The 20,142-nt window shown below is 38.8% G+C and overlaps 1 protein-coding gene across 1 annotated transcript in view; it reads right to left on the reverse strand.

Moving 5' to 3' along the window:
• The window catches only part of LOC150078643 (uncharacterized), a 156,620-nt gene that overhangs the window by 20,848 nt on the left and 115,630 nt on the right, over nt 1-20,142 (reverse strand). Inside the window, exon 6 of the mRNA XM_090384145.1 lies at nt 2,659-2,726. Within this exon, the coding sequence (XP_090240271.1) occupies nt 2,659-2,726 (68 nt within the window). The remainder of the gene's footprint in view (nt 1-2,658; nt 2,727-20,142) is intronic.

Genomic DNA, 20,142 nt, shown 5'->3' on the forward strand with positions numbered 1-20,142 from the left:
AAGTTTTCTTAGCAGTACAGCCAGGCTGTTATGATGAGTCATAGGGTTTTGTCAATGATATATATATATATATAGGAATACTGGCAGCAGTGATAAGCAAATGATTATCCCATTGTATAAGGCAATGGTTATGCCACATGTTGAGCACTGCATACAGATCTGAAAGCTTCAATTTAGGAAGGTGTGGAGCTGTTGGAATGTCTGCAGAGAACAGCAATGTGATTAGTGAAGGGAACAAAAGGGTAATCTTAGGAAGAAAGACTTCAGCTCTGCAAATTGCAGCATTTGGAAACCAGGCAACTGCAAGGAAGTGCCTGGTTTCCAAGAAGGTCTGAGTGAGGTGTTTGAATGGAATGAGAAAGCTAAATGCCAATGGCACCCTTCCTCTTGCCGATGCAACACACGTAAGCGGACAAAATTAAATTGAGAAAGGATTGTTGCAGGACAGATGTGTAAATTTGTCCTCAGCAAGTAGAAAGTTGGCTGTCAGGAAAAGTTCCATCTGGTAGTTTGAATAATTTATCATAAAAACCCTGATGGACAGAAAAAACTAACCTTTGCAGAGTGGATGGACAGGTGATGTGGGAAGGTTTATGCTGATGTTGTATAACTTTATTTTCTTCCATCATTTACCACTACTAATACTACTGGGCTGTGTTAGGGTAACTAAATTTCAAGAATTTGAGGTGCTGGTCAAGACATCAAAGGCAGATATCATTGGGATATCAGAGACATGGTGTCACACAGGTATAAGGAATGCAGAATTGGAATTTGGGGAGTACAATGTGTACAGAAAGGACAGAAAGGAAGGAAGGAGGGGTTATGCTGTTAGTTAATAAACACATAAAATCTAAAGAAGTGCATCAGGTTGGACACCGGGAAAGAAAAAAATGAGGGTAGGAGTGTTTTAGGTTTAATGACTCTGATGAGCACAATGAACAACTGTACAGAGAGAGAGGGCTAGTAAATCAGACTGTCATATAATTGGAGATTTTAACTTCCCAGATATTGACTGGAGCTTATGGATTGGTCACTTGCATGCTAGAGACTTTTGTGGATTTATTGGAGGATTGTTTTCTATAGCAGCATATTTGACAGGCAACCAGAGGAAGCAATACTCTTGATCTGATTATCAGCAGTGATTATTCATGTATTAAGAATCTGCAGATAAAGGAACCCCTAGATGGCAACGATCACAGTGTACTGATGTGGGATTTACTCAAAGATGTAACTACCATCAGGAGTAAAGGGAAGTGGTTTTGCTTTCATAAAGGTTTAAATTCTATACAGTGGGACCAAATGATGATGATACCAACATCAAATTCTAAATGGGAAGCATTCAACGAATTAATCTTGGAAACTACTAGCCTTTTTATACCAACTAAAAAATACTGTTCGAGGTTAATTGCCTAAATGGATGTCAGATGAACTAATGAGACTCGTAGCAGACAAGAAAAATGCATGGGATACATATAAATTATCAGGGGACACAAAGGCATATGGCAGATATAAGCTAGTGTGTAATCAAGTGGTACTACACTGACAGTGGTAGAGAATGAAAGGGACCTGGGGGTGATTGTGCAGGCAGATATGAAGTTTTCTGAGCAGTGCAGACAGGCTGCCATAGCAGGTCATGGAGCCTTGTCAATGATATACAGGAATTTTGCTAGTAGGGATAAGGAGGTGATTATCCCTTTGTATAAGGCAATGGTCAGGCCACACCTTGAGTACTGCGTACAGATCTGGAGGCCTCACTTCAGGAAGGATGTGGAGTTGCTAGAATGAGTACAGAGAAGGGCAACAAGATTGGTGAAGGGAACGAAGGGATCCTCTTACCAAGAAAGGTAAAGTTCTGGAAATTGCAGCATCTGTAGACTAGGCACCTGCAAGGTGATCTGAATGAGGTGTATAAGGACTTGAATGGTTTGAGAAGGCTCAATCCTGATGGGATGCTTCCACCTGCTCAGATTACAAACCTGAATAAATTTAAATTGAGGAAAGACTGTTGTAGAATAGATGTGCGGAAATTTGCCTTTAGCCAGCACGTAGTTGATTGCTGGAACAAACTTCCATATGTAGTTGTGAAATTTGATAGCTTAAATAAATTCAAGGAAGAACTGGACAAACTTTTAGAGCAAATGGATGTGTGAAATGGGATTTTTTTTTTTTTTTTTTTTTGACTTGCATAATATGCATCTACTGATGCTATTATGGAACTGATGATTTTTGAGATTGAAGCCAGTCTCAGAAATTTGGTTGGGTTAGCTGAAGGTTAAACAAACTCTGTTTCAATAATATATCAACAGATAAGTCCTTTATTAAAAACTTAAAAATGTTCAATAACATAATCTACTATGTGTCTATCAGTCTTTGAATTATCATCATCTATTGGAATATCATTCAGTGCCAAATTTTGCTGCAACTAACTATAGCAGTCTTATACATTTTTAGATGGAAGTATTCTTTAAATTTAGTTTGTGGAAGTATGCTAAATTACTATATAAAATATGAAAATTTTTAAACATGGTATAACAGGTTTTTCATTATTTCAAATCACAATGCTAAACCTTTTCAAAATGTTAACTTAAAACCATAATGTTTGTTTTTAGCTCCACTGATAATTCATTGAGACAAATTTTATATATTGCAAATATTTACCTCTTGTAAAGAGTCATCCCAAAACTTTTCACAGGTGAGGTATGAGCAGAGGACTTTATTTAATTCATCTGTGGAATGAAAATAAGTAGTTAATTAACATTAAGACAGCAGTTATAAGTAGGGACATTTATATAAAAATGTTATACTAAACCACCGAATATCTACTTTTATTCCAACTAAGAAATACTGTTCTAGATTTAGGCTCAAATGGATGCTAGATGAACTAATGAAACTCGTGGCACAGAAGAAATTTTGCATGAGATGCACATAAATTGTCAGGCAACAGAGAAGCCTATGGTAGATACAAGCTAGTCTGTAATCAAGTCACAAAGGAAGATAGGCAAGTGAAGGCAGATTATGAAAAATGTTTGGCAAAGGATGCAAAGACTTCTTTACTTATATAAACTCTAAAAGAAAGAAATGAATCAGATTGGTCCACTTGATATCAATGGTTTCACTGTAGATGATCATTCTGAGATAGCTGCCAAACTAAATGAGTATTTTGCATCTACATTCACACGAGGAGTTATTCAAAGAGGAGAGGGCCAGATGTTTATCAAACTAACAGGGAGTTAAATAATTTTGTATCAACTGGGAGCAAAGTGGAGGAGAAATTGTTGAAGTTAGCCATAAGAAAGGCACTTGGGGTAGATAGGATCTATCTAGTTATATTAAAGGAGGTGGCAAAGGTAGAAAGCAAACCCTTAGCCATAATTATGAGAGCATCCTTGAACTCATGGGAAGTCCCCACGAACTGGAGATGTGAAAATGTATCTCCAATTCACAAAGAGGAATCAACGGGTGACACAAGTAATTACAGACCTGTTATTGTGACTTCTGTTACAATGAAAATAATGGAGTCACTGGTTAAAGATGTTGTTTTTGTTTGAGAGCTATTGGTGCAAGTGCAGCTTAGGCTATAATGCACCTAGTCTAGGTTAGAGAGTTTCACATTTCAACATTTTTCATTTTTCTTGATGTTGTTTAGAAGGAAGCTAAAATTTTGTTTTATAATTACATAGCTTTTTCGTAAATGTTATACTATTAATTTTTATATGTTTTGGTAGTATCCGATTAACTTAAGGAAAAAGAAAACATCGTTAATATTTGGCCGATCATCTAAAATTGCTTTAAACATTAGGTTGTTTTGTGCATTCTTTATTGTTTGAAAGGCTCTTATATGTTCTCTGTTAAATCTTGGACAGTTCACTATGAATTAATGTACAGCAAGTGGAACTTGACAGTTTTGGCATTGAGGAGGATCTTCACCTCTGAGCAGGTAAGAATGAGTCATATGGGTATGCCCGATTCGCAATCAAGCAAGGATCACTTCTTCATGTTGGATTGACAGCTAGTAGTCCATAGTCAAAGTGTTTGTTTAATTACACAAAGTTTGTTGTTAGTTTGATCTTGCCAGTGTTGTTGCCATTGTTTTTAACTACTTTGGTGGATTAATGACTTGTAATCGGTATATGGTATTGAGCGATAGGCACAGTCAGAGGTAGCAGCTTCTCTTGCCGCCTTGTCTGCTCTTTCATTTCCAGTTATTCCTGTGTGGGCTGGAATCCGGCAGAATCTGATCTTGTAATTACTTTGTAACAGCTTTGATACTGAATATTGGACCTGTTGTAAAACTGGGTGTGCTTTGCATTGGCATTCTGCAAGGCAATGACAGAGCTAAGCAAGTTAGTGAAAATTATGCTGACTGCTATCTATTTATGTTTAATTTTGTTTATGGCCATCAAAACGGCTTGAAATTTGGCTGTAAAGACACTGCATTCTTTTGGAAGTTGTTGGATGAGAGTACAGCCTTTAAAGTGAATCGCAGCTCCTACCCAAGTCTCTCTTTTTGACCTATCTGTGTATATGAAAGTGTGATGTTCATATTATTCTTTGTATGCTGCATGTAGCTGCTGATAGTTTGTTCTCGGGAGAGTTGTTTCCCCCAGGACTGAAAATGCAGGTCATATGCAGGTTGAATTATAATCCATGGTGGAATGATCTGTGTAGTCGTAGTAGTTATGCTGTCATAATTAAGCTCTCTGCTTAACCGTAAATCTTTTAGATGGATGTTGGCAGGTCGGTTCATTCGTGGGTGGGCTTGGTAAAAGTTTTCCCAGTAAGATGAAAACAGAAGCTCTCTATTTGGATGATTGGTAATGGATTATCTTGATGACATAGTGTAATAATAAGTTCTGTCATCTAAGTTGTAGTGCAGGTTCATGAGCTTCTGCATATACAGGTGAAGTGCAAAAAGCTCCAAGTGCTATATGAAGTGCAATGTGGTGTACGGGATCTAACCATCTCAGTGCACTTGGTCTTGTGGAGTCGTAAACAGGTGCTCCATAATCCAGCTTGGAGCGTACTATTGCTCGATAAAGTTTAAGTAGTGTATGTTGATTTGCACCCCAAGTTGTTGCAGAAAAAACTTTGAGTAGATTTAACTTCTTGATGCATGAATGTCTTAGTTGCTTAATGTGTTCAAGGAATGTCAGTTTATTATCCAAGAGAAGCCCTAAGAATCTTATGTTTGGTACAACTGGGATCATATACCTGTCCAGTTTACGTTCAGGATCAGGATGTAGGTTTCGACCGCTGCAGAAGTGTATACATGCACGTTTTTTGTGTGTGGAAAATTGGAAGCCATTTGTTTGCGCCCATTTGCTTATTTTACTTATTGCTCCTTGTATCTGCTGTTCTATACTTCGCATATTCTGAGAGTGATAGGAAATACTGAAATCGCCAACATAAAAGCAGTATCAACAGGTTTTGGTTTATGTTCAGTTATGGAGTTTATTTTGATAGCAAAGAGGGTAGTGCTAAGCATGGACCCCTGAGGCATGCCCTCTTCTTGGGTGAAGACTTTTGAAAGCGTATTCTGCAACCTAACTTGAAATGACCTGTGGGATAAGAAATTTTGAATATGTCCACGTAATCCAAGGTGATATAGGTTTTGGATAATTCCATAATGCCATGCTGTATCATAAGTCTTTTCGATATCGAAACAGATCATTATGTGGTGATCTTTTTGGATAAAGGCATTCCGCACACTATTTTCTAATTTGATAAGTAAATCGTGTTGAACAATTTTTCCTGAAACCATGCTGTGCTGGATTGAGAAGGTTATTTCTGTTCAAAAACCATGTTAGACAAGCATTGATAATTTTCTACATAACTTTTCCCAGGCAACTTGTTAGAGCTATTGGACGGTAGTTGCATGGGTCAGAGAGATCTTTCTCCGGTTTCGGGAAAGCAAGAATTATTGCATGACGCCAACTGCCTGGAAACTGGTTTTCTAGGAAGATTCTGTTATATAGTTCTGGTAATGCCATTTGGGATTGATCCTCAAGTTGCTTTAACATCATATAGTGAATTTGGTCTGGCAATGGTCTACAGCACTTTGCTTTGTCTGTGATAGAGCATATTTCAATTCATGGAATGTTAAAGGTAGGTTGTACTCTTGATAATTTATTGTGGAAAAATTCAGTTTATATCTTTCTATTCTTGCCTTATTTATTTGAAAACTGGGAGTACATGAGTTGGTCACTGATATCTTGGCAAAGGTTTTGCCCAATGCATTGGTTATTTCTGACAGCTCTGCAGTGACTTGCCCATTCCAGTTTAGGATCAGAGTTGGAATAATCTGGTATCTGCCATTAATTTTGTTAATTTTATTCCAGATGGTGCGGAACTTGTTAATGTAAATGCAAATTTTATCCAGGATACTTTCCTACTGACTCGCCTAATATATCTGGCTCTTGCCCATGCTTTCTTGAACAATGAGGTTTTCTATAGTTGGATATGTTCGAAAAGTATTCCAGGTTTTGTTTCGCTCTTTTTTAGCCTGCGCACATTCTGCATTTCACCATGATTTTGATTATGCTGGAAAGTGAGATGATGTTTTTGGGATAGAGTGCTCAGCAGCTTGAATTATTTTATTTGTTACATATTTTAGTGCTGCATCTAATGGTTTTTGCTTGATAGTATCAACATTTAGTTTTGCAAATGATAAGTTTCCCAATGTGCTTCATTTATTTTCCATCTGGGAGTTTTACGTGATTGCACGTGGTTTCTAATGCCATAGTGATGATTACAGGATAGTGATCACTACTGAGAGGATCACTGTGCACCGACAAATCAAATACTGGAAATAGTATTGGAGAACACACAGACAGGTTTATAGCTGTAGTATTTCCTGATGGAAGATATGTGTATGTATGTGTGCTGTCATTCGACAAAGTTAAATCATTCTCATTTCCCATTTTTCAATTTGTTTTCCCTCTCCGATCTGTGGTGGGCTATGCCCATTGAGGTTGCCTAATATACAGACAGGGGTAGGTAACTGCATTACTATGTCTTCTAAGTCCTGTTGTAATAAAACTTGGTTTGGTGGAACATAAATTGTTATTACTGTTATGAGGAATCTAGTGACTATGTGTACTGCAACTGCTTCAAGGGTTGTGTTTAGTGGGACAATCTGAGAAAGAATGCAAGAATTTACTAGTATTGCCACACCACCATGGGTTGTTCCGCCTGTTACTCTGCCCTTTTGATATGCTGTATAATTCTTTATTAAGATAAGAGTCTTGAGGTCTGAGGTAGGTTTCTTGTAAACAAAGACATAGCAGTGCATACTGTGCAATCAGATCGTATATGTCACCTATGTTAGTGCAGAATCCTCTTTGGTTCCACTGGATTATGATTTTCATTATTTGGTTTTGGAGATGTTTTCGGACTGTTTCCTAGGTAAAAGGTAAACTGCAGCCATTATCAACCCACTGCAGGATGGAAGCCTCCTCAACAACTCATGCTGAGGGAAATGGACCATAATCTACCACACTGGTCTAGTGCGGGTTGACAGATCGACTGTATTTAGCAGATCGACTGTATTTAGAGACAGATGGCTCTCTGTCTTCTTGAACCCCGGTCTACTCAAAGAGTGTGTGCTACTGCACTCCCGCTCCTGACCACTTGGCTACGGCCTATTTCCTAGATGCTGTTTTAAATCTTTCACACGTAGGTTTTTCCTTTTTGGGGAAATATGGTTTTCTGGTATCCATCTCTTCCGCAAAAATCTCTAGTACCGATTTCGTCTGCTTGGTTGGTCGCTTCTGTCTCCATTTGTTTAGTTGACTTCTGGCTTATGACATTAGGTTTTCCTTGCGGGCTTTCGTTTCTGAGTATTTTATATCGGGAGGTATGGATAGTGGTGTGTTGGTGAGTTTCTCTTGATGTTTTGGCTGGGATGGTGTAGATAGTGCTCATGCCCATTCTGAGATGGACTTCTTTGGAGGAATTGTAAAATCTGTTTGGGTTTCTGTTGTATGCCGGTTTGTTATGACTTGCACATAGGAAGGTCTGTTTAAGATAGTTGGGAGTACAATTTTACCCATTTATGGACAAATTCAATGGAAAAGTTCGGTGAAACATAAGCAGTTGCTCTTGTTTCTCAAAGGCTTTCGATCGTGTTTGGCATAATGGTCTCCTAAACAAGCTTCCATCTTATGGCTTGCCAAATGTTTTTTGTAATCGATTATCCAGTTTTCTCTCTGATCGCTCACTGAGGGTGATGGTAGATGGCTCTCTGTCTTCTAACTTCCCCACTAATGCTGGTGTCCCCCAAGGTTCAATTCTTTCCCCCACTCTTTTCCTCTTGTTTATTAATGACCTTCTTCCATTGACTGAAAATCCTATTCATAGTTTTGCTGATGATAGCATATTGCATTCCACTTTCTATTTTGAGAAACCTTGCCCTACTCAATCAGCTTCAACTTCTCGAAAATCTGCTACCAATTCCTTAAATGCCGATCACCAGGTAATTCTCCAGTGGGGCAAAGACAACTTAGTTGATTTCAATTCTTCTAAAATTCAGTCCCGTCTTAGATCTCGCAAAAATGATTCCTCTGCTCCTATGCTCTTTGGTGACACTCCGATTTCTAGGTAGGATGATATATCTCTTTTTGGGTATTACCCTGACTTCTAATCTCTCTTGGCACAAGCACATTACAAATATTGCTTCCTCTGCATCTAAAAATCTTGGTTTTCTTTCGCTCTCGGCATTACTTTTCTTCCAAACAGTTCTACGCTCACTCTGTACAAATCGCAAATCCACCCTACCATGAAATATTGTTCCCACATCTGGGGCGATGCCCCCAAAACCTCTCTCAGGATTCTAGATTCCATTCAGAAGAGTGCAATTGGGTTAATTAATGACTCCTCTCTAACAGAGTCTTTCAATTGCTGTCTCACAGACAAACTGTTTCTGCTGCATGCCTTTTCTACAGATACTTCCATGGGCACTGTTCTTCTGAATTGGCTTGTATTATTCCTGCTCTCTCTTTCAAAACAGTCCAAACACATGCCTCCACCAGCCAACATCCATTTACTGTCCAACTTCAAACTCACAGAACCAACTTTTCATCTTCCTCGTTTATTCATTCAACTGCTGTTTTCTGGAACAACCTTCCTTCGTACATATTTCCTGAAAATTAGTCTATAGAAGTTCAAGTCTAATGTCAACAAATATCTTCTTTCATCTTTTCAACCCCCAACAGAAGCATGGTACCAAGTACTATAGGTTCTAATATCTCTCGTGTTTGGGGTTTCCATAAAAAAAAAATTCTCTTAGCTCCTTGGTATGTGACAGAATGTTCTACTTTACACAGTTGAATCTGCTTTTCTCTTTTCCAATATTCACAGTTCTTGGAATATGCGAAATGGTCCCCCTTACAGTTTGGACATTAGTTTCTCAGCTGAACAGTTCTGATTGCTGTGCTCCCGAGGCCCACAGTTGGAACAGATGGCAACACCATGGCATGCCTGTGAATGACCATACTTTTTGGCATTTAAAGCAGCAGCAGATTCAGAATGTATGGTCTGATGTTACAATTTAGATATTCGGCCGTCACAGGTGTAGGTGGTTTAGGCATGTTAAACGTCAGTATGATATTTCTGGTTGGGGTAAGTGTCCCATCTCTAGTAATTTTAATCCTTCTCACAGCTACAATGCCTTGATCTTCAAGTTCATTTTTAATTTCTTCTTCAGAGACGCTGATAAGGTCCCATTCAGAAATTACTCCTCTCAATGCATTTAGTGTATTATAGGGAGAGATTGTTACTGGAATCCCACCAAATGTTTTCATTTGAAGCAGTCTTTCTGCATGTTTGGCATTTGCTGTCTCAACTAGAATGTCGCCTGATTTTAGTTGCTTGACGTTTTTTGGTGTTCCAGCCACACTTTCTAAACATTTCTGGATGACAAATGGCGATAGTTTTCCTAATGGCTGTTCTGATGTAGAATGAAAGTCAATAAATGTAGGTGCATGAAGAAATGTCACGTCTTTTTTTCCTTTTAGTTGCAATAGTCTCATTGTCCTCATTTTTCTGACTCAAAGGAGTCAGATCTTTGGTTGTAACGTTTTGATCATTCATTTTTTATTTGTTATTTGGTTTTTAGGAGCATTAGCAACTAAGGCCATATTGCTCCGGGGATATGCGGTGGTCATTCCCTGACCTTTCCGCATCCTCCGTATTTGGTGGGCACAGGCTTGAACCCCAGTCTAATCAAGAAGCGTGTGCTACGCACTGCTGCTCTTGCCCACCTGGCTACGGAGGCACCTTGACCATTCATGTCTGTTCCTTTTAGCCCTGGCAGTGAGAGCTTTTCCTCGCAGGTTTCCAGCCCCACAACGGGGAGGCAGGAGCTGTGCCAACTAGTGACCAAGCAGAAGTATTTTAGTGGTTAATAGGACTAGGATATAAATAAAAGAAAGGTGTCTTTCCTTTCTTAGGAACCTTTGCACTGATACTTTTGAGCAACTATATATATATATACACACACAATAGAGAATTAGCTTTAAACTCTAGATATATGTAACACTCTTTCACTTTAGAAATCGCTTTATAATTGAAGAGAAATTGTCTGATCACTAGAAACGCTTGACACTTGGGGCCACTGGTTAAAGAAGCATTGCACAATCATCTAGACAAAACTGCAGTAATAATTCAGACACAGAATGGGTTTGTTAAGGGGATTGTCTGATCACTTGTCTTGTACAATTCTCCTTGTCATAGTATCTGATTTGATTGGATGCTACAACATGGTCACAAAGGAACTGGATGCAAAAAAACAATTTTGATATCATATACTTGGATTTTGGGAAAGCTTTTGATATTGTTGCACATGGAAGACTACTGCACAAATTGGAGCAATATGGCATTAGGGACAAGTCGCTACAATGGATAAAAGGATAGTTCAGTGGGAGATGACAGAGAGTGGTAATCATTGGACACTGCTCTTCATGGACTAATGTTATTAGTGGTGTCCCTCAGAGTTTGGTGTTGGGCCCATTGTTGTTTTGTATATTTATCAATGATATTGATGAAGGTATATCAAGCTTAATGTCAAAGTTTGCAGATGATACAAAGGTTGGAAGGGTTGTTAATAACAGTAATGACAGTATGCTGCTGCAACAGGATCTGAAAAGTTGGGCAGGTGGGCTGAGAAGTGGCAACTGAAGTTTAACAGTGACAAATGCAAAGTACTGCCTATGGGTAGCAGTGACCTCAGAGAAATATACCGACTGGGTGGTGTTACATTCAGGGTAGTGGAGAATGAAAGAGACCTGGGGATAATTGTGCAGTCAGATATAAAGTTTTCTGAGTAGTGCAGACAGGCTGCCAGAGTAGGTCATGTGGTCTTGTCAATGATATACAGGAAATTTGCAAGCAGGGATAAGGAGATGATTATCCCCTTGTATAAGGCAATGGTGAGGCCACACCTTGAGTATCGTGTACAGGTCTGGAAGCTTCATTTTAGGAAGGATGTAGAGTTGCTAGAACGAGTACAGAGAAGGGGGGAACAAGACTGGTGAGGGAACAAAGGGGTGCTCTTACGAAGAAAGGCTTAAGTTCTGCAAATTGCAGCTTCTGTAGACTAAGCACTTGCAAGGCGATCTGATTTAGGTGTATAAGGCCTTGAATGGACTGGGCAGGCTCAATGCTGATGGGCTACTTCCTCCTGCTCAGATTACAAATCTGGGGGGTGGGCATAGATTCAAACTGAGGAAAGACTGTTGTAGAATAGATGCATAGAAATTTGTCTTTAGCCAGTGGGTAGTTGATTGCTGGAACAAACTTCTATCTGTTGTTGTGTAAGTTGATAGATTAAATAAATTTAAGGCAGAACTAGACAAACAGTTGGAACGAATGGATCAGTGAAATGGGAAGTGTTTTTTTTTTTTTTTTTTGGCTGATGCTGTATAAACTTGCTTTCTTGCATCACATGCCTCTACTATTGCTATTTGCTTGTTGCACAAAGGTTACCATCAGGTCTTGAAATCCCTAAGCCTTTTCTTTCCAGGCAGCTACATTTTTCAACAGAAGCAGTGCAAGAATCACTTTCATCTCTGACTGCAGCTACTGTTAATCCTTTAGTCTGTGTATCTCAAAAGGCTAGCAATTTACCGACCAAACTAACACAGCCTCAAAACAGCATTAGCAAATATTTTTGCATCCCATCTATTTATGAATAGCCCATCCATGTAGAAACAGTTTACTGCTAATGAGCACAGAACAAGCTCAGAAAACTACTCAGAAGCATTGCACAGTCTCTCCAGGGACAAATTGATCAATAAAGCTCTCATCATGTGCTCCCTCCTATAATGTCTGGGCAGAACTGTAGACACTTCCAATTTCAATCTTACTGATGACTTTTTCTCAACATTGTCTGTACTTTAGCATTAGTAGAGGCATATGCAAGAAAGCAAGCTTATGCAGCATCAGCCAAAAAAAAAACAAACACTTCCATTTCACCCCTACATTCGTTCGAAATACCTGTCCAGCTGAGACTTAAATTTATTTATACTATCAACTTCCACGACAAGGGATGGAAGTCTGTTCCACCAACCAACTACCCACTGGCTAAAGGCAAATTTCCGCACATCTATCCTACATCTGTCTTTCCTCAATCTGAATTTATGCCCCCTTAGGTGATTATTCTGAGCAAGAGGAAAAATTCCATCGGCATTGAGCATGCTCAAACCATTCAAGGCTTTATACACCTCTATCAGATCACCTCGCTGTTGCCTAGTCTCCAGACACTGTAATTTGCAAAATTTAAGCCTTTCTTCATAAGAGCAACCCTTTGTTCCATTCACTAATCTTGTTGCCCTTCTCTGTATTCATTCCAACAGCTCTACATCCTTCTTAAAATGAGGCCTCCAGACCTGTATACAGTACTCAAGGTGTGGCCTGACCATTGCCTTATATAAGGGGATAATCACCTCCTTATCCCTGCTAGAAAAATTCCTGTATATCATTGACAAGACACCATGAGCTACTCTTGCAGACCATCTGCACTTCGCACAGAACTTCATAACTGCCTGCACAATTACCCCCAGGTCCTTTTCATTCTCTACCACTGTCAGTATAGTACCACAGAGTTGATACGTTGCTCTGGAGTTGCTGTTTCCCATATGTAGTATTTACATTTGTCAATGTTAAACTTCATTTGCCACCTCTCAGCCCATCTGCTCAACCTTTCCAGATCCTGTTGCAGCAGCATAGCATCAGTAGTGTCCTTAACAACCCTGCCAACCTTTGTATTGTCTGCAAACTTGGACATTAAGCTCGATATACCATCATCAATGTCATTTATAAATACAGAAAACAATAAGGGACCCAACACTGAACTCTGAGGGAATCCACTAATAACATTAGTCCACGATGAGCAGTGTCCTTTGATTACCACTCTGTCTTCTCCCCCTCAACCATCCCTTTATCCATAGCAGCAATTTGCCTCCAATGCCACATTGCTCCGATTTGTGCAGCAGTCTTCCATGTGCAACAGTATCAAAAGCCTTTCTAAGATCCAAATATATAATATCAAACTTATTCCCTGCATCCAGTTCTTTTGTGACTGCATCATAGTATCCAATCAAATTGGTCAGGCAAGACTTTCCCTTAACAAAACCATGCTGTGTCTGAACTATAACTGAAGTCTTGTCTAGATGATCTTGCACTGCTTCTTTAACCAGTGCCTCCATTAATTTTCCTGGAACAGAAGTTAAACTCACAGGTCTATAATTACTTGTGTTAGCCTTTGATCCTCCTTTGTGAATTAAAGTCACACTTGTACATCTCCAGTCTATGCGTAGCTCCCCTGAGTCCAAGGAAGCTCTTATAATTATGGCTAAGGGTTTGCTTACTTCCTTTGCTGCCTCCTTTAATATAACTGGATAGATCCCATCCATTCCAGGTACCTTTCTTGTGTTTATCTTCAACAATTTCTCCTCCACTTTACTCTCAGTTATTACAAGATTACCTAGCTTACTGCCAGAGTTCAATACACCTCTGGCATTCCCCTCGCTGAATAACTCCTGATGTGTGAATTTCGATGCAAAATATTCATTTAGTTTGTTAACTACCTGAGCAGGATCATCAACAGCTGAACCATCAATATCAAGTGGACCAATCTGATTCATCCCCTTCCTGCTAGAGTTTACATAAGTAAAGAACTCTTTGCTGATTTTCTTTGCATCCTTTGCCTGCCTAACCTCCTTTGTAACTTGGTTACAGACCGCTTATATCTATCATAGGCTTCTGTGTCACATGTTAATTTATATGTATCCCATGCATTTTTCTTCTCTGCGATATATCTCATTAGTTCATCTGACATCCATTTAGGCCTAAACCCTGAACAATATTTCTTAGTTGGTATGTAAAGCCTAGTAGCTTCCAAGATTTCTTTGAATGCTTCCCATTTTGAATTTGCTGTTGGTAACATCATCAGTTGGTCCCACTGTATAGAATTTAAATACTGTCTCAGACCATCGTAGTCGCCTTTACGAAGGCAAAAACCCTTCCCATTACACCTGATGGTAGTTATCTCTTTGAGTAAATCCCACTTCAGCACGCTGTGATCACTGCCACCTAGTGGTTCCTTTATCTGCAGATTCTTAATGCATGAAGAATCACCACTAATAATCAGATCAAGAGTATTACTCCCTGTAGTTGCCTCCCAAACATGCTGATGTAGAAAACAATCATCCAATAAATCCACAAAAGCCTTGCTAGTGTGTGAGTGACCAACCCATAAGTTCCAGTCAATATTTGGGAAATTAAAATTCCCCATTATAAGACTCTCTGATTTACTGGCCCACTCTATTTCCCTGTACAGTTTCTTATTATACTCATCAGAGTCATTAGGCCTATAGCACACTCCTACTCTCAATTTTGATCTCCCCATGCTTGTGTCACACCAAACTGACTCAACGCTGCACTGTCCAGCGATGTCGACTGGCTTCACTTCCTTGGATTTTATGTGTTTCTTAACTAATAGCATAACCCCTCCTCCCTTCCTATCCTGTCCATTCTTTCTGTATACATTGTACTCCCCAAATTCCAGTTCTGCATTCCTTATATCCGTGTGACACCATGTCTCTGATATCCCAACAATATCTGCATTTGATGTTTTGAGCAATACCTTAAATTGATCAAATTTATTTACCAAACTCCTAGCATTGGTGTACATGCAAGTATTCATGCACCTGTTCCTATTCTTAGCTACCCTAACACAACCCATGTGTTTACTTGTACCGCAATGACTCCCAGCAGTCTCTGAAATATCCTGCATGTTGTTTTCCAGGCTGCTGCTCATTCCAAGAAGCAGTGCAAGAATCACTTTCACCTCTGCCAGTGGCTACTGTTAATCTATTAGTCTTTGTATCTCCCCAAGTTAATTACTTGTTAATTAAATCCTCAGAACCCTTACTCTTAATATCATTTGTACCATTGTGTAAAAGAATATCACCTTTTATGCCCTTAGCCCTCCATGCACCAGCAGACATAACCTGAACCTATTTCATCTGTCCTTTCTGCACAATATGTTTCACTGACAATCAAGTCACTAAATACAGCTACTTCCTGTAGAACCAAGGATCCCTGCTGCAGAGGATGTTTCTGAATGCTTGATTGGTCCTTCTCTTTTAATCATCCAAGGGAACCAAACCTATTCTACAAGCCCTCATATAATCCCAAGAGAATGCCGAATTTGCATTTAATCTCCTTGTGCTCTGCAATGAACATAAACAAAGGGCATCCCCTATGGATGTACTGTATCCTGCTAAAAGTAAGCAATTCATGAAACAAAATCCTGATTTGTAGAACTGCCCTCTGATGTCTCCTCCCCACCACTGAACCAAAGCATTCCCGGTACTTTGAACCCTTTACTGCTCAGTCTGAGCATGATTTCAGCCAAAATTTCATGTGAAAGCAATTCATGAAACTAAGAGATAAAAAAGTACCAATCCTGCTTATTTGACAGCAGTACAAACTACGTTATTACAAACATGCTATTTAAGATTATGTTATGCACAATGTCATAGTTACGATTCCACTGTTATAATTTTATAGTTCCAGAAAAACCACTTCTGATACTGATTACTATGCTACAAAACTACATAAAAATACCTCTAAGTAGCATCTATATCAATAATATAGAAGTGCATAACCTAATATCATGGTTGTTAATTCAAATCAGAATTTTCAATCATATCACTCCCAATGTTAACAGGCTCTAAGACAGTGGCAGATAGTACGGAGTTACAAATTGTTCTACTCAATGTTTCATTTCAACAGAAATGTCTGGGTGCAGCGACTGCCTGAAAAGCACTTCCTGTCAAAGTGTATCAACTTGAATGTGAAATTTGGTGGAGGCAATATGATGGTATGGGAATGTTTCAGCTTGTTCAGACTTGGTCCATTAGTAGTAATATCTGAAACCACAAAGTCTATCACCTATTAAATGATTTGGACAATTAAATGCTACTTACATTGTAGCAGTAGTAGAGAAATGGGCCCTATCAATATCAGTTCAACACTTCATATCATATAGCAAGCGTAACACTGGTTTTGTGGAAAATGGGATCAAAAAATTGAACTGGCCAGTTCAGAGAGTACAGACATCAACCTTACTGGGCACCTATGGGATGCATTTGGGTGCTGGATTAGGATGCAACTTAAAGTTTGGAATGGATATAAATTCCATCTGATACCTATTGAATGTAGTTAAAAAAAGTATACCTAAGAGGCTGAAACTCCTGGGCATAGAGGCTAAAGGTGGCCTTACTATGTATTAGATTTTTGCATTGAAAACTATTTTTGGAACTGCCTCTGTGTGTATACAATTAAGTCAGAAAATAGATGAGGTAGAGCATGATGTCCCTCTTCTGCAGGAACCATATTATGTGGTTGGTAATCTTGTTAAAGGCTTTAAAGTAGCAGATAAGGTTATACAAATAAGTGAGAATTGTCAGGCTGCTGTTGTAATAAGAAATAGAGATTTAGTTGTGACTCAAATTGATAAGTTGTGTTTCCTCACATTGTGTGTGTGTGTGTGTGTGTGTGTGTGTGTGTGTGTGTGTGTGTGTGTGTGTGTGTGTGTGTGTGTGTGTGTGTGTGTGTGTGTGTGTGTGTGTTCACCATACTGTCAGTTTAGTGAGTGATGTCAGTTTAGCAACCATACCTGGAATATATAGAAAAAGTAAATGATGTGTTAATGGGAAAGAAGTTTATTAGTATGGATTTCAATGTTCATTCAATGACTTGGGGCAGTGAATTTTTGGATTAAAGAGGCGAACAATTGGAAGAGGTTGTGATAAGTTGTCGATTGAACATAGTTAATAGGTTGAGCCAACCCTCCACTTATTGTTCTATACAAGGAGAATCCAATATTGATATTATTGTGTCATCTGATGGTGTACGGAATAAAATTAAGAAATAGAAGATGGAGGGCTGGACAAATAGTGACTACGAATATGTATATATTATGAAATACAGGACAGAAGGAATGAAGTCTGTATAGATTTCCAGGATTGGTTTCCGATAAGAACCACGAACTGGCAGCATTTTGATGAAGAATAGTCAGAGGATAAACAGCAGCCTGGCTGAGTAAAGATCTAGAATAGTAACAGATATTTTGTATAAGGCTTCTTGTGGATTTATGAGAAGGTGCGAGAATTATAAAAGAGCAGTGCCTTGGTAGTGCAGATCTGACAGAGGAAAGAAGGAGGGTTAACCATGTGAGGAGGATGCTCCAATGAGCTAGAAGATATAATTCATAAGAAGAAGTAGATAATTTAAGGATGCGGTATATGCAATTAAGAAGAGAGTATGTTTGAAAGATGCAAAAGGAAAAACAAGTATCTTGGCAAAATTTTTCAATTATAAAAATGAAGATATATGGAGTTTGCCTTACAAAATTTTTGAAAAATTAAAATTAAAAATTAAAATAGTTTTAAAGATGGGAGTAGAGGAACAACAGACTGGAGGTCCTCAATGCAGGAGGTGCTCTTCCTTGTTTCCTGATGATTGAGTTCATTTGGAGACTAGGATACAGAATGAGATTAAGAAGGAAGGATAACGAAGTGGGGGTGGAGAGAAACAGGATTTTATAATGGATGAATTGAAATTGGCTCTAGACAAAACTAAATCTGGAAAGGCACTAGGTAAGGATGGCTTGTTGCCAGAGGTGATTAAAATATTTGGGGAAAAGCGTGGTGATATTATAGTGCAGCTGTTTAATAGCTAATTGAAAGAAGAAGCATTCCCAAATTGTTGGAAAGAGGCCAATATTAAAATATTATTGAAAGGTCCAAATAAGGTTTAGACTGATCCGTCTTCCTATAGACCAGTTGGCACTCTTGCCAGTGATGGCAAAAGTGTTTGAAAGATTATTAATGAACACACTAGAGAAGTATTATGATGGTATGGTTTCTGTAGCTCCAGGCAGTATGGTTTCTGTAGCTCCAGGCAGTATGGCTTCTGGAAGGACAAGTCTGCTGAAAAGGCAGTACAGAGAATGGTTTATAGTGAGACTCTGGAAACTGTTTTAGGAATATTTATTGACTTTAAGGGAGCATTTGATAGGATGTGGTTGCAAAGTTTTTTAGCCTGTTTAAGACAAATGAAATCTTCTAAACAATTCTATGGGGCCATTAAGGATTATTTTAGGGAAAGATATATCACAGCTGTGACAAGGTGTGAAAAAGTGACTAAAGAAGTGAAGAGAATAGCTCCTTAAGGCTATAATAGACCCATATAGCTGGAACACAGTAATGGATGAGTTGTTAAAAAAGACTTGGGATGGATGTGTACCAATATATAGCTTATGCCGATGACCTATTGATATTGGTATATGGTCGATCAAGGAAAGAATTGGAGGATAGATCATGATGGGCTTTAGGATTTAGAATGTAGAGGAATGTATAGAAGTACCTAAGATGGAAAGTTCCATAAGAAAGACCTGCATGGTTTTGCTAAAGGACAAGCTGAATGAGAGAAGAAGACCCTATTGTAAGATTTTTTTTTAAAGTCCTATTATGTATGCCCCTTTGGTTAAATATTTGGGTATGTATGTAGACAATTCTTCTTCATAGCATCAACAAAAGAAAACTCAAATTTTTTGGTCATATATAGTAAGAAGGGAAAACTTTCTGTTAAAAGAATATAATGGAAAGAAAAACTGAAGGGAAGAGGTGCAAAGGAAGACCTGCAACTAGGTGGAAGGATGGGATCAGCGAACTTCTGGACATGACACTTTGCGATGCTGCTCGTATAGCACACGATCGATGCAGTTGGAGGAATTTGTTGGTGGCCACAACAGCTCCTCAGGAAAGAAGTGACTGGAAGAAGATGATGTCCTTTTTGCCTCACATGTAGAAATTGAAAAAGATAAGATTAATATATTCTAAAATTAAAAGGATTGTATGGGTGGAATGAGGAGTGAAAGGCAAGGCTTTGGATCTCTACTTGTTGTTTTGTTACTTATGCATGTGGGGCTGGGGGGATATCGTGTCAACAACAGTCACGTTAGAAGGAGTCTTTTGTCAGCTCAGAGGTTTGCCCTTCTGGTGGTGGCACAGGCCTGTAGAACTGTGTCTAATGAGGACCTGCAAATATTAGCAGTAAGGAACCTGTTAATTTGTTAGTGGCAAAAAGGGAATTAGAGTATGCCATGAAGTATAAAATTGTGTGTTGAAATTGGGGTTGAGATCTTGCCCTAAAGTAGTTTGGTAGGCAAGATATGAAAAAAGAGGAAAGAAGGTTGCAGAAGGAGATAATGGAGATATGGAAGGAGCGATGGAAACAGTTCTGCATTGGTCCGCATCACTTATGCCTTCTTGCCTGGAGTAAGCAATAAAAGAGAATAGTAATTCACCTAGTTTAGGACTGTTTGACAGAACATGGGCTGCAAAAGCAGCTGGTAGAATTAAACATTGAAAGTGATCTGTTGTGTATACTTGGGCAGGTGGAAGATGTGGAACACATAGTGATGCATTATTCTGGTTATTCCGATTTAAGGCATGTGTTAATTAATAAAATTGGCACTGATGATACACTCACAGGGAGTTTTTTTTGAATATGGATAGATATGAAGCATTTTTGGAATTTGCTAATGCAGTGTATAGGAGGAGGAGAGGAATG

This window comes from Mastigoproctus giganteus, chromosome 10, assembly GCF_048544385.1.
Source record: "Mastigoproctus giganteus isolate SK-2022 chromosome 10, ASM4854438v1, whole genome shotgun sequence".
In the NCBI taxonomy this organism is placed as follows: Eukaryota; Metazoa; Arthropoda; class Arachnida; order Uropygi; family Thelyphonidae; genus Mastigoproctus; species Mastigoproctus giganteus.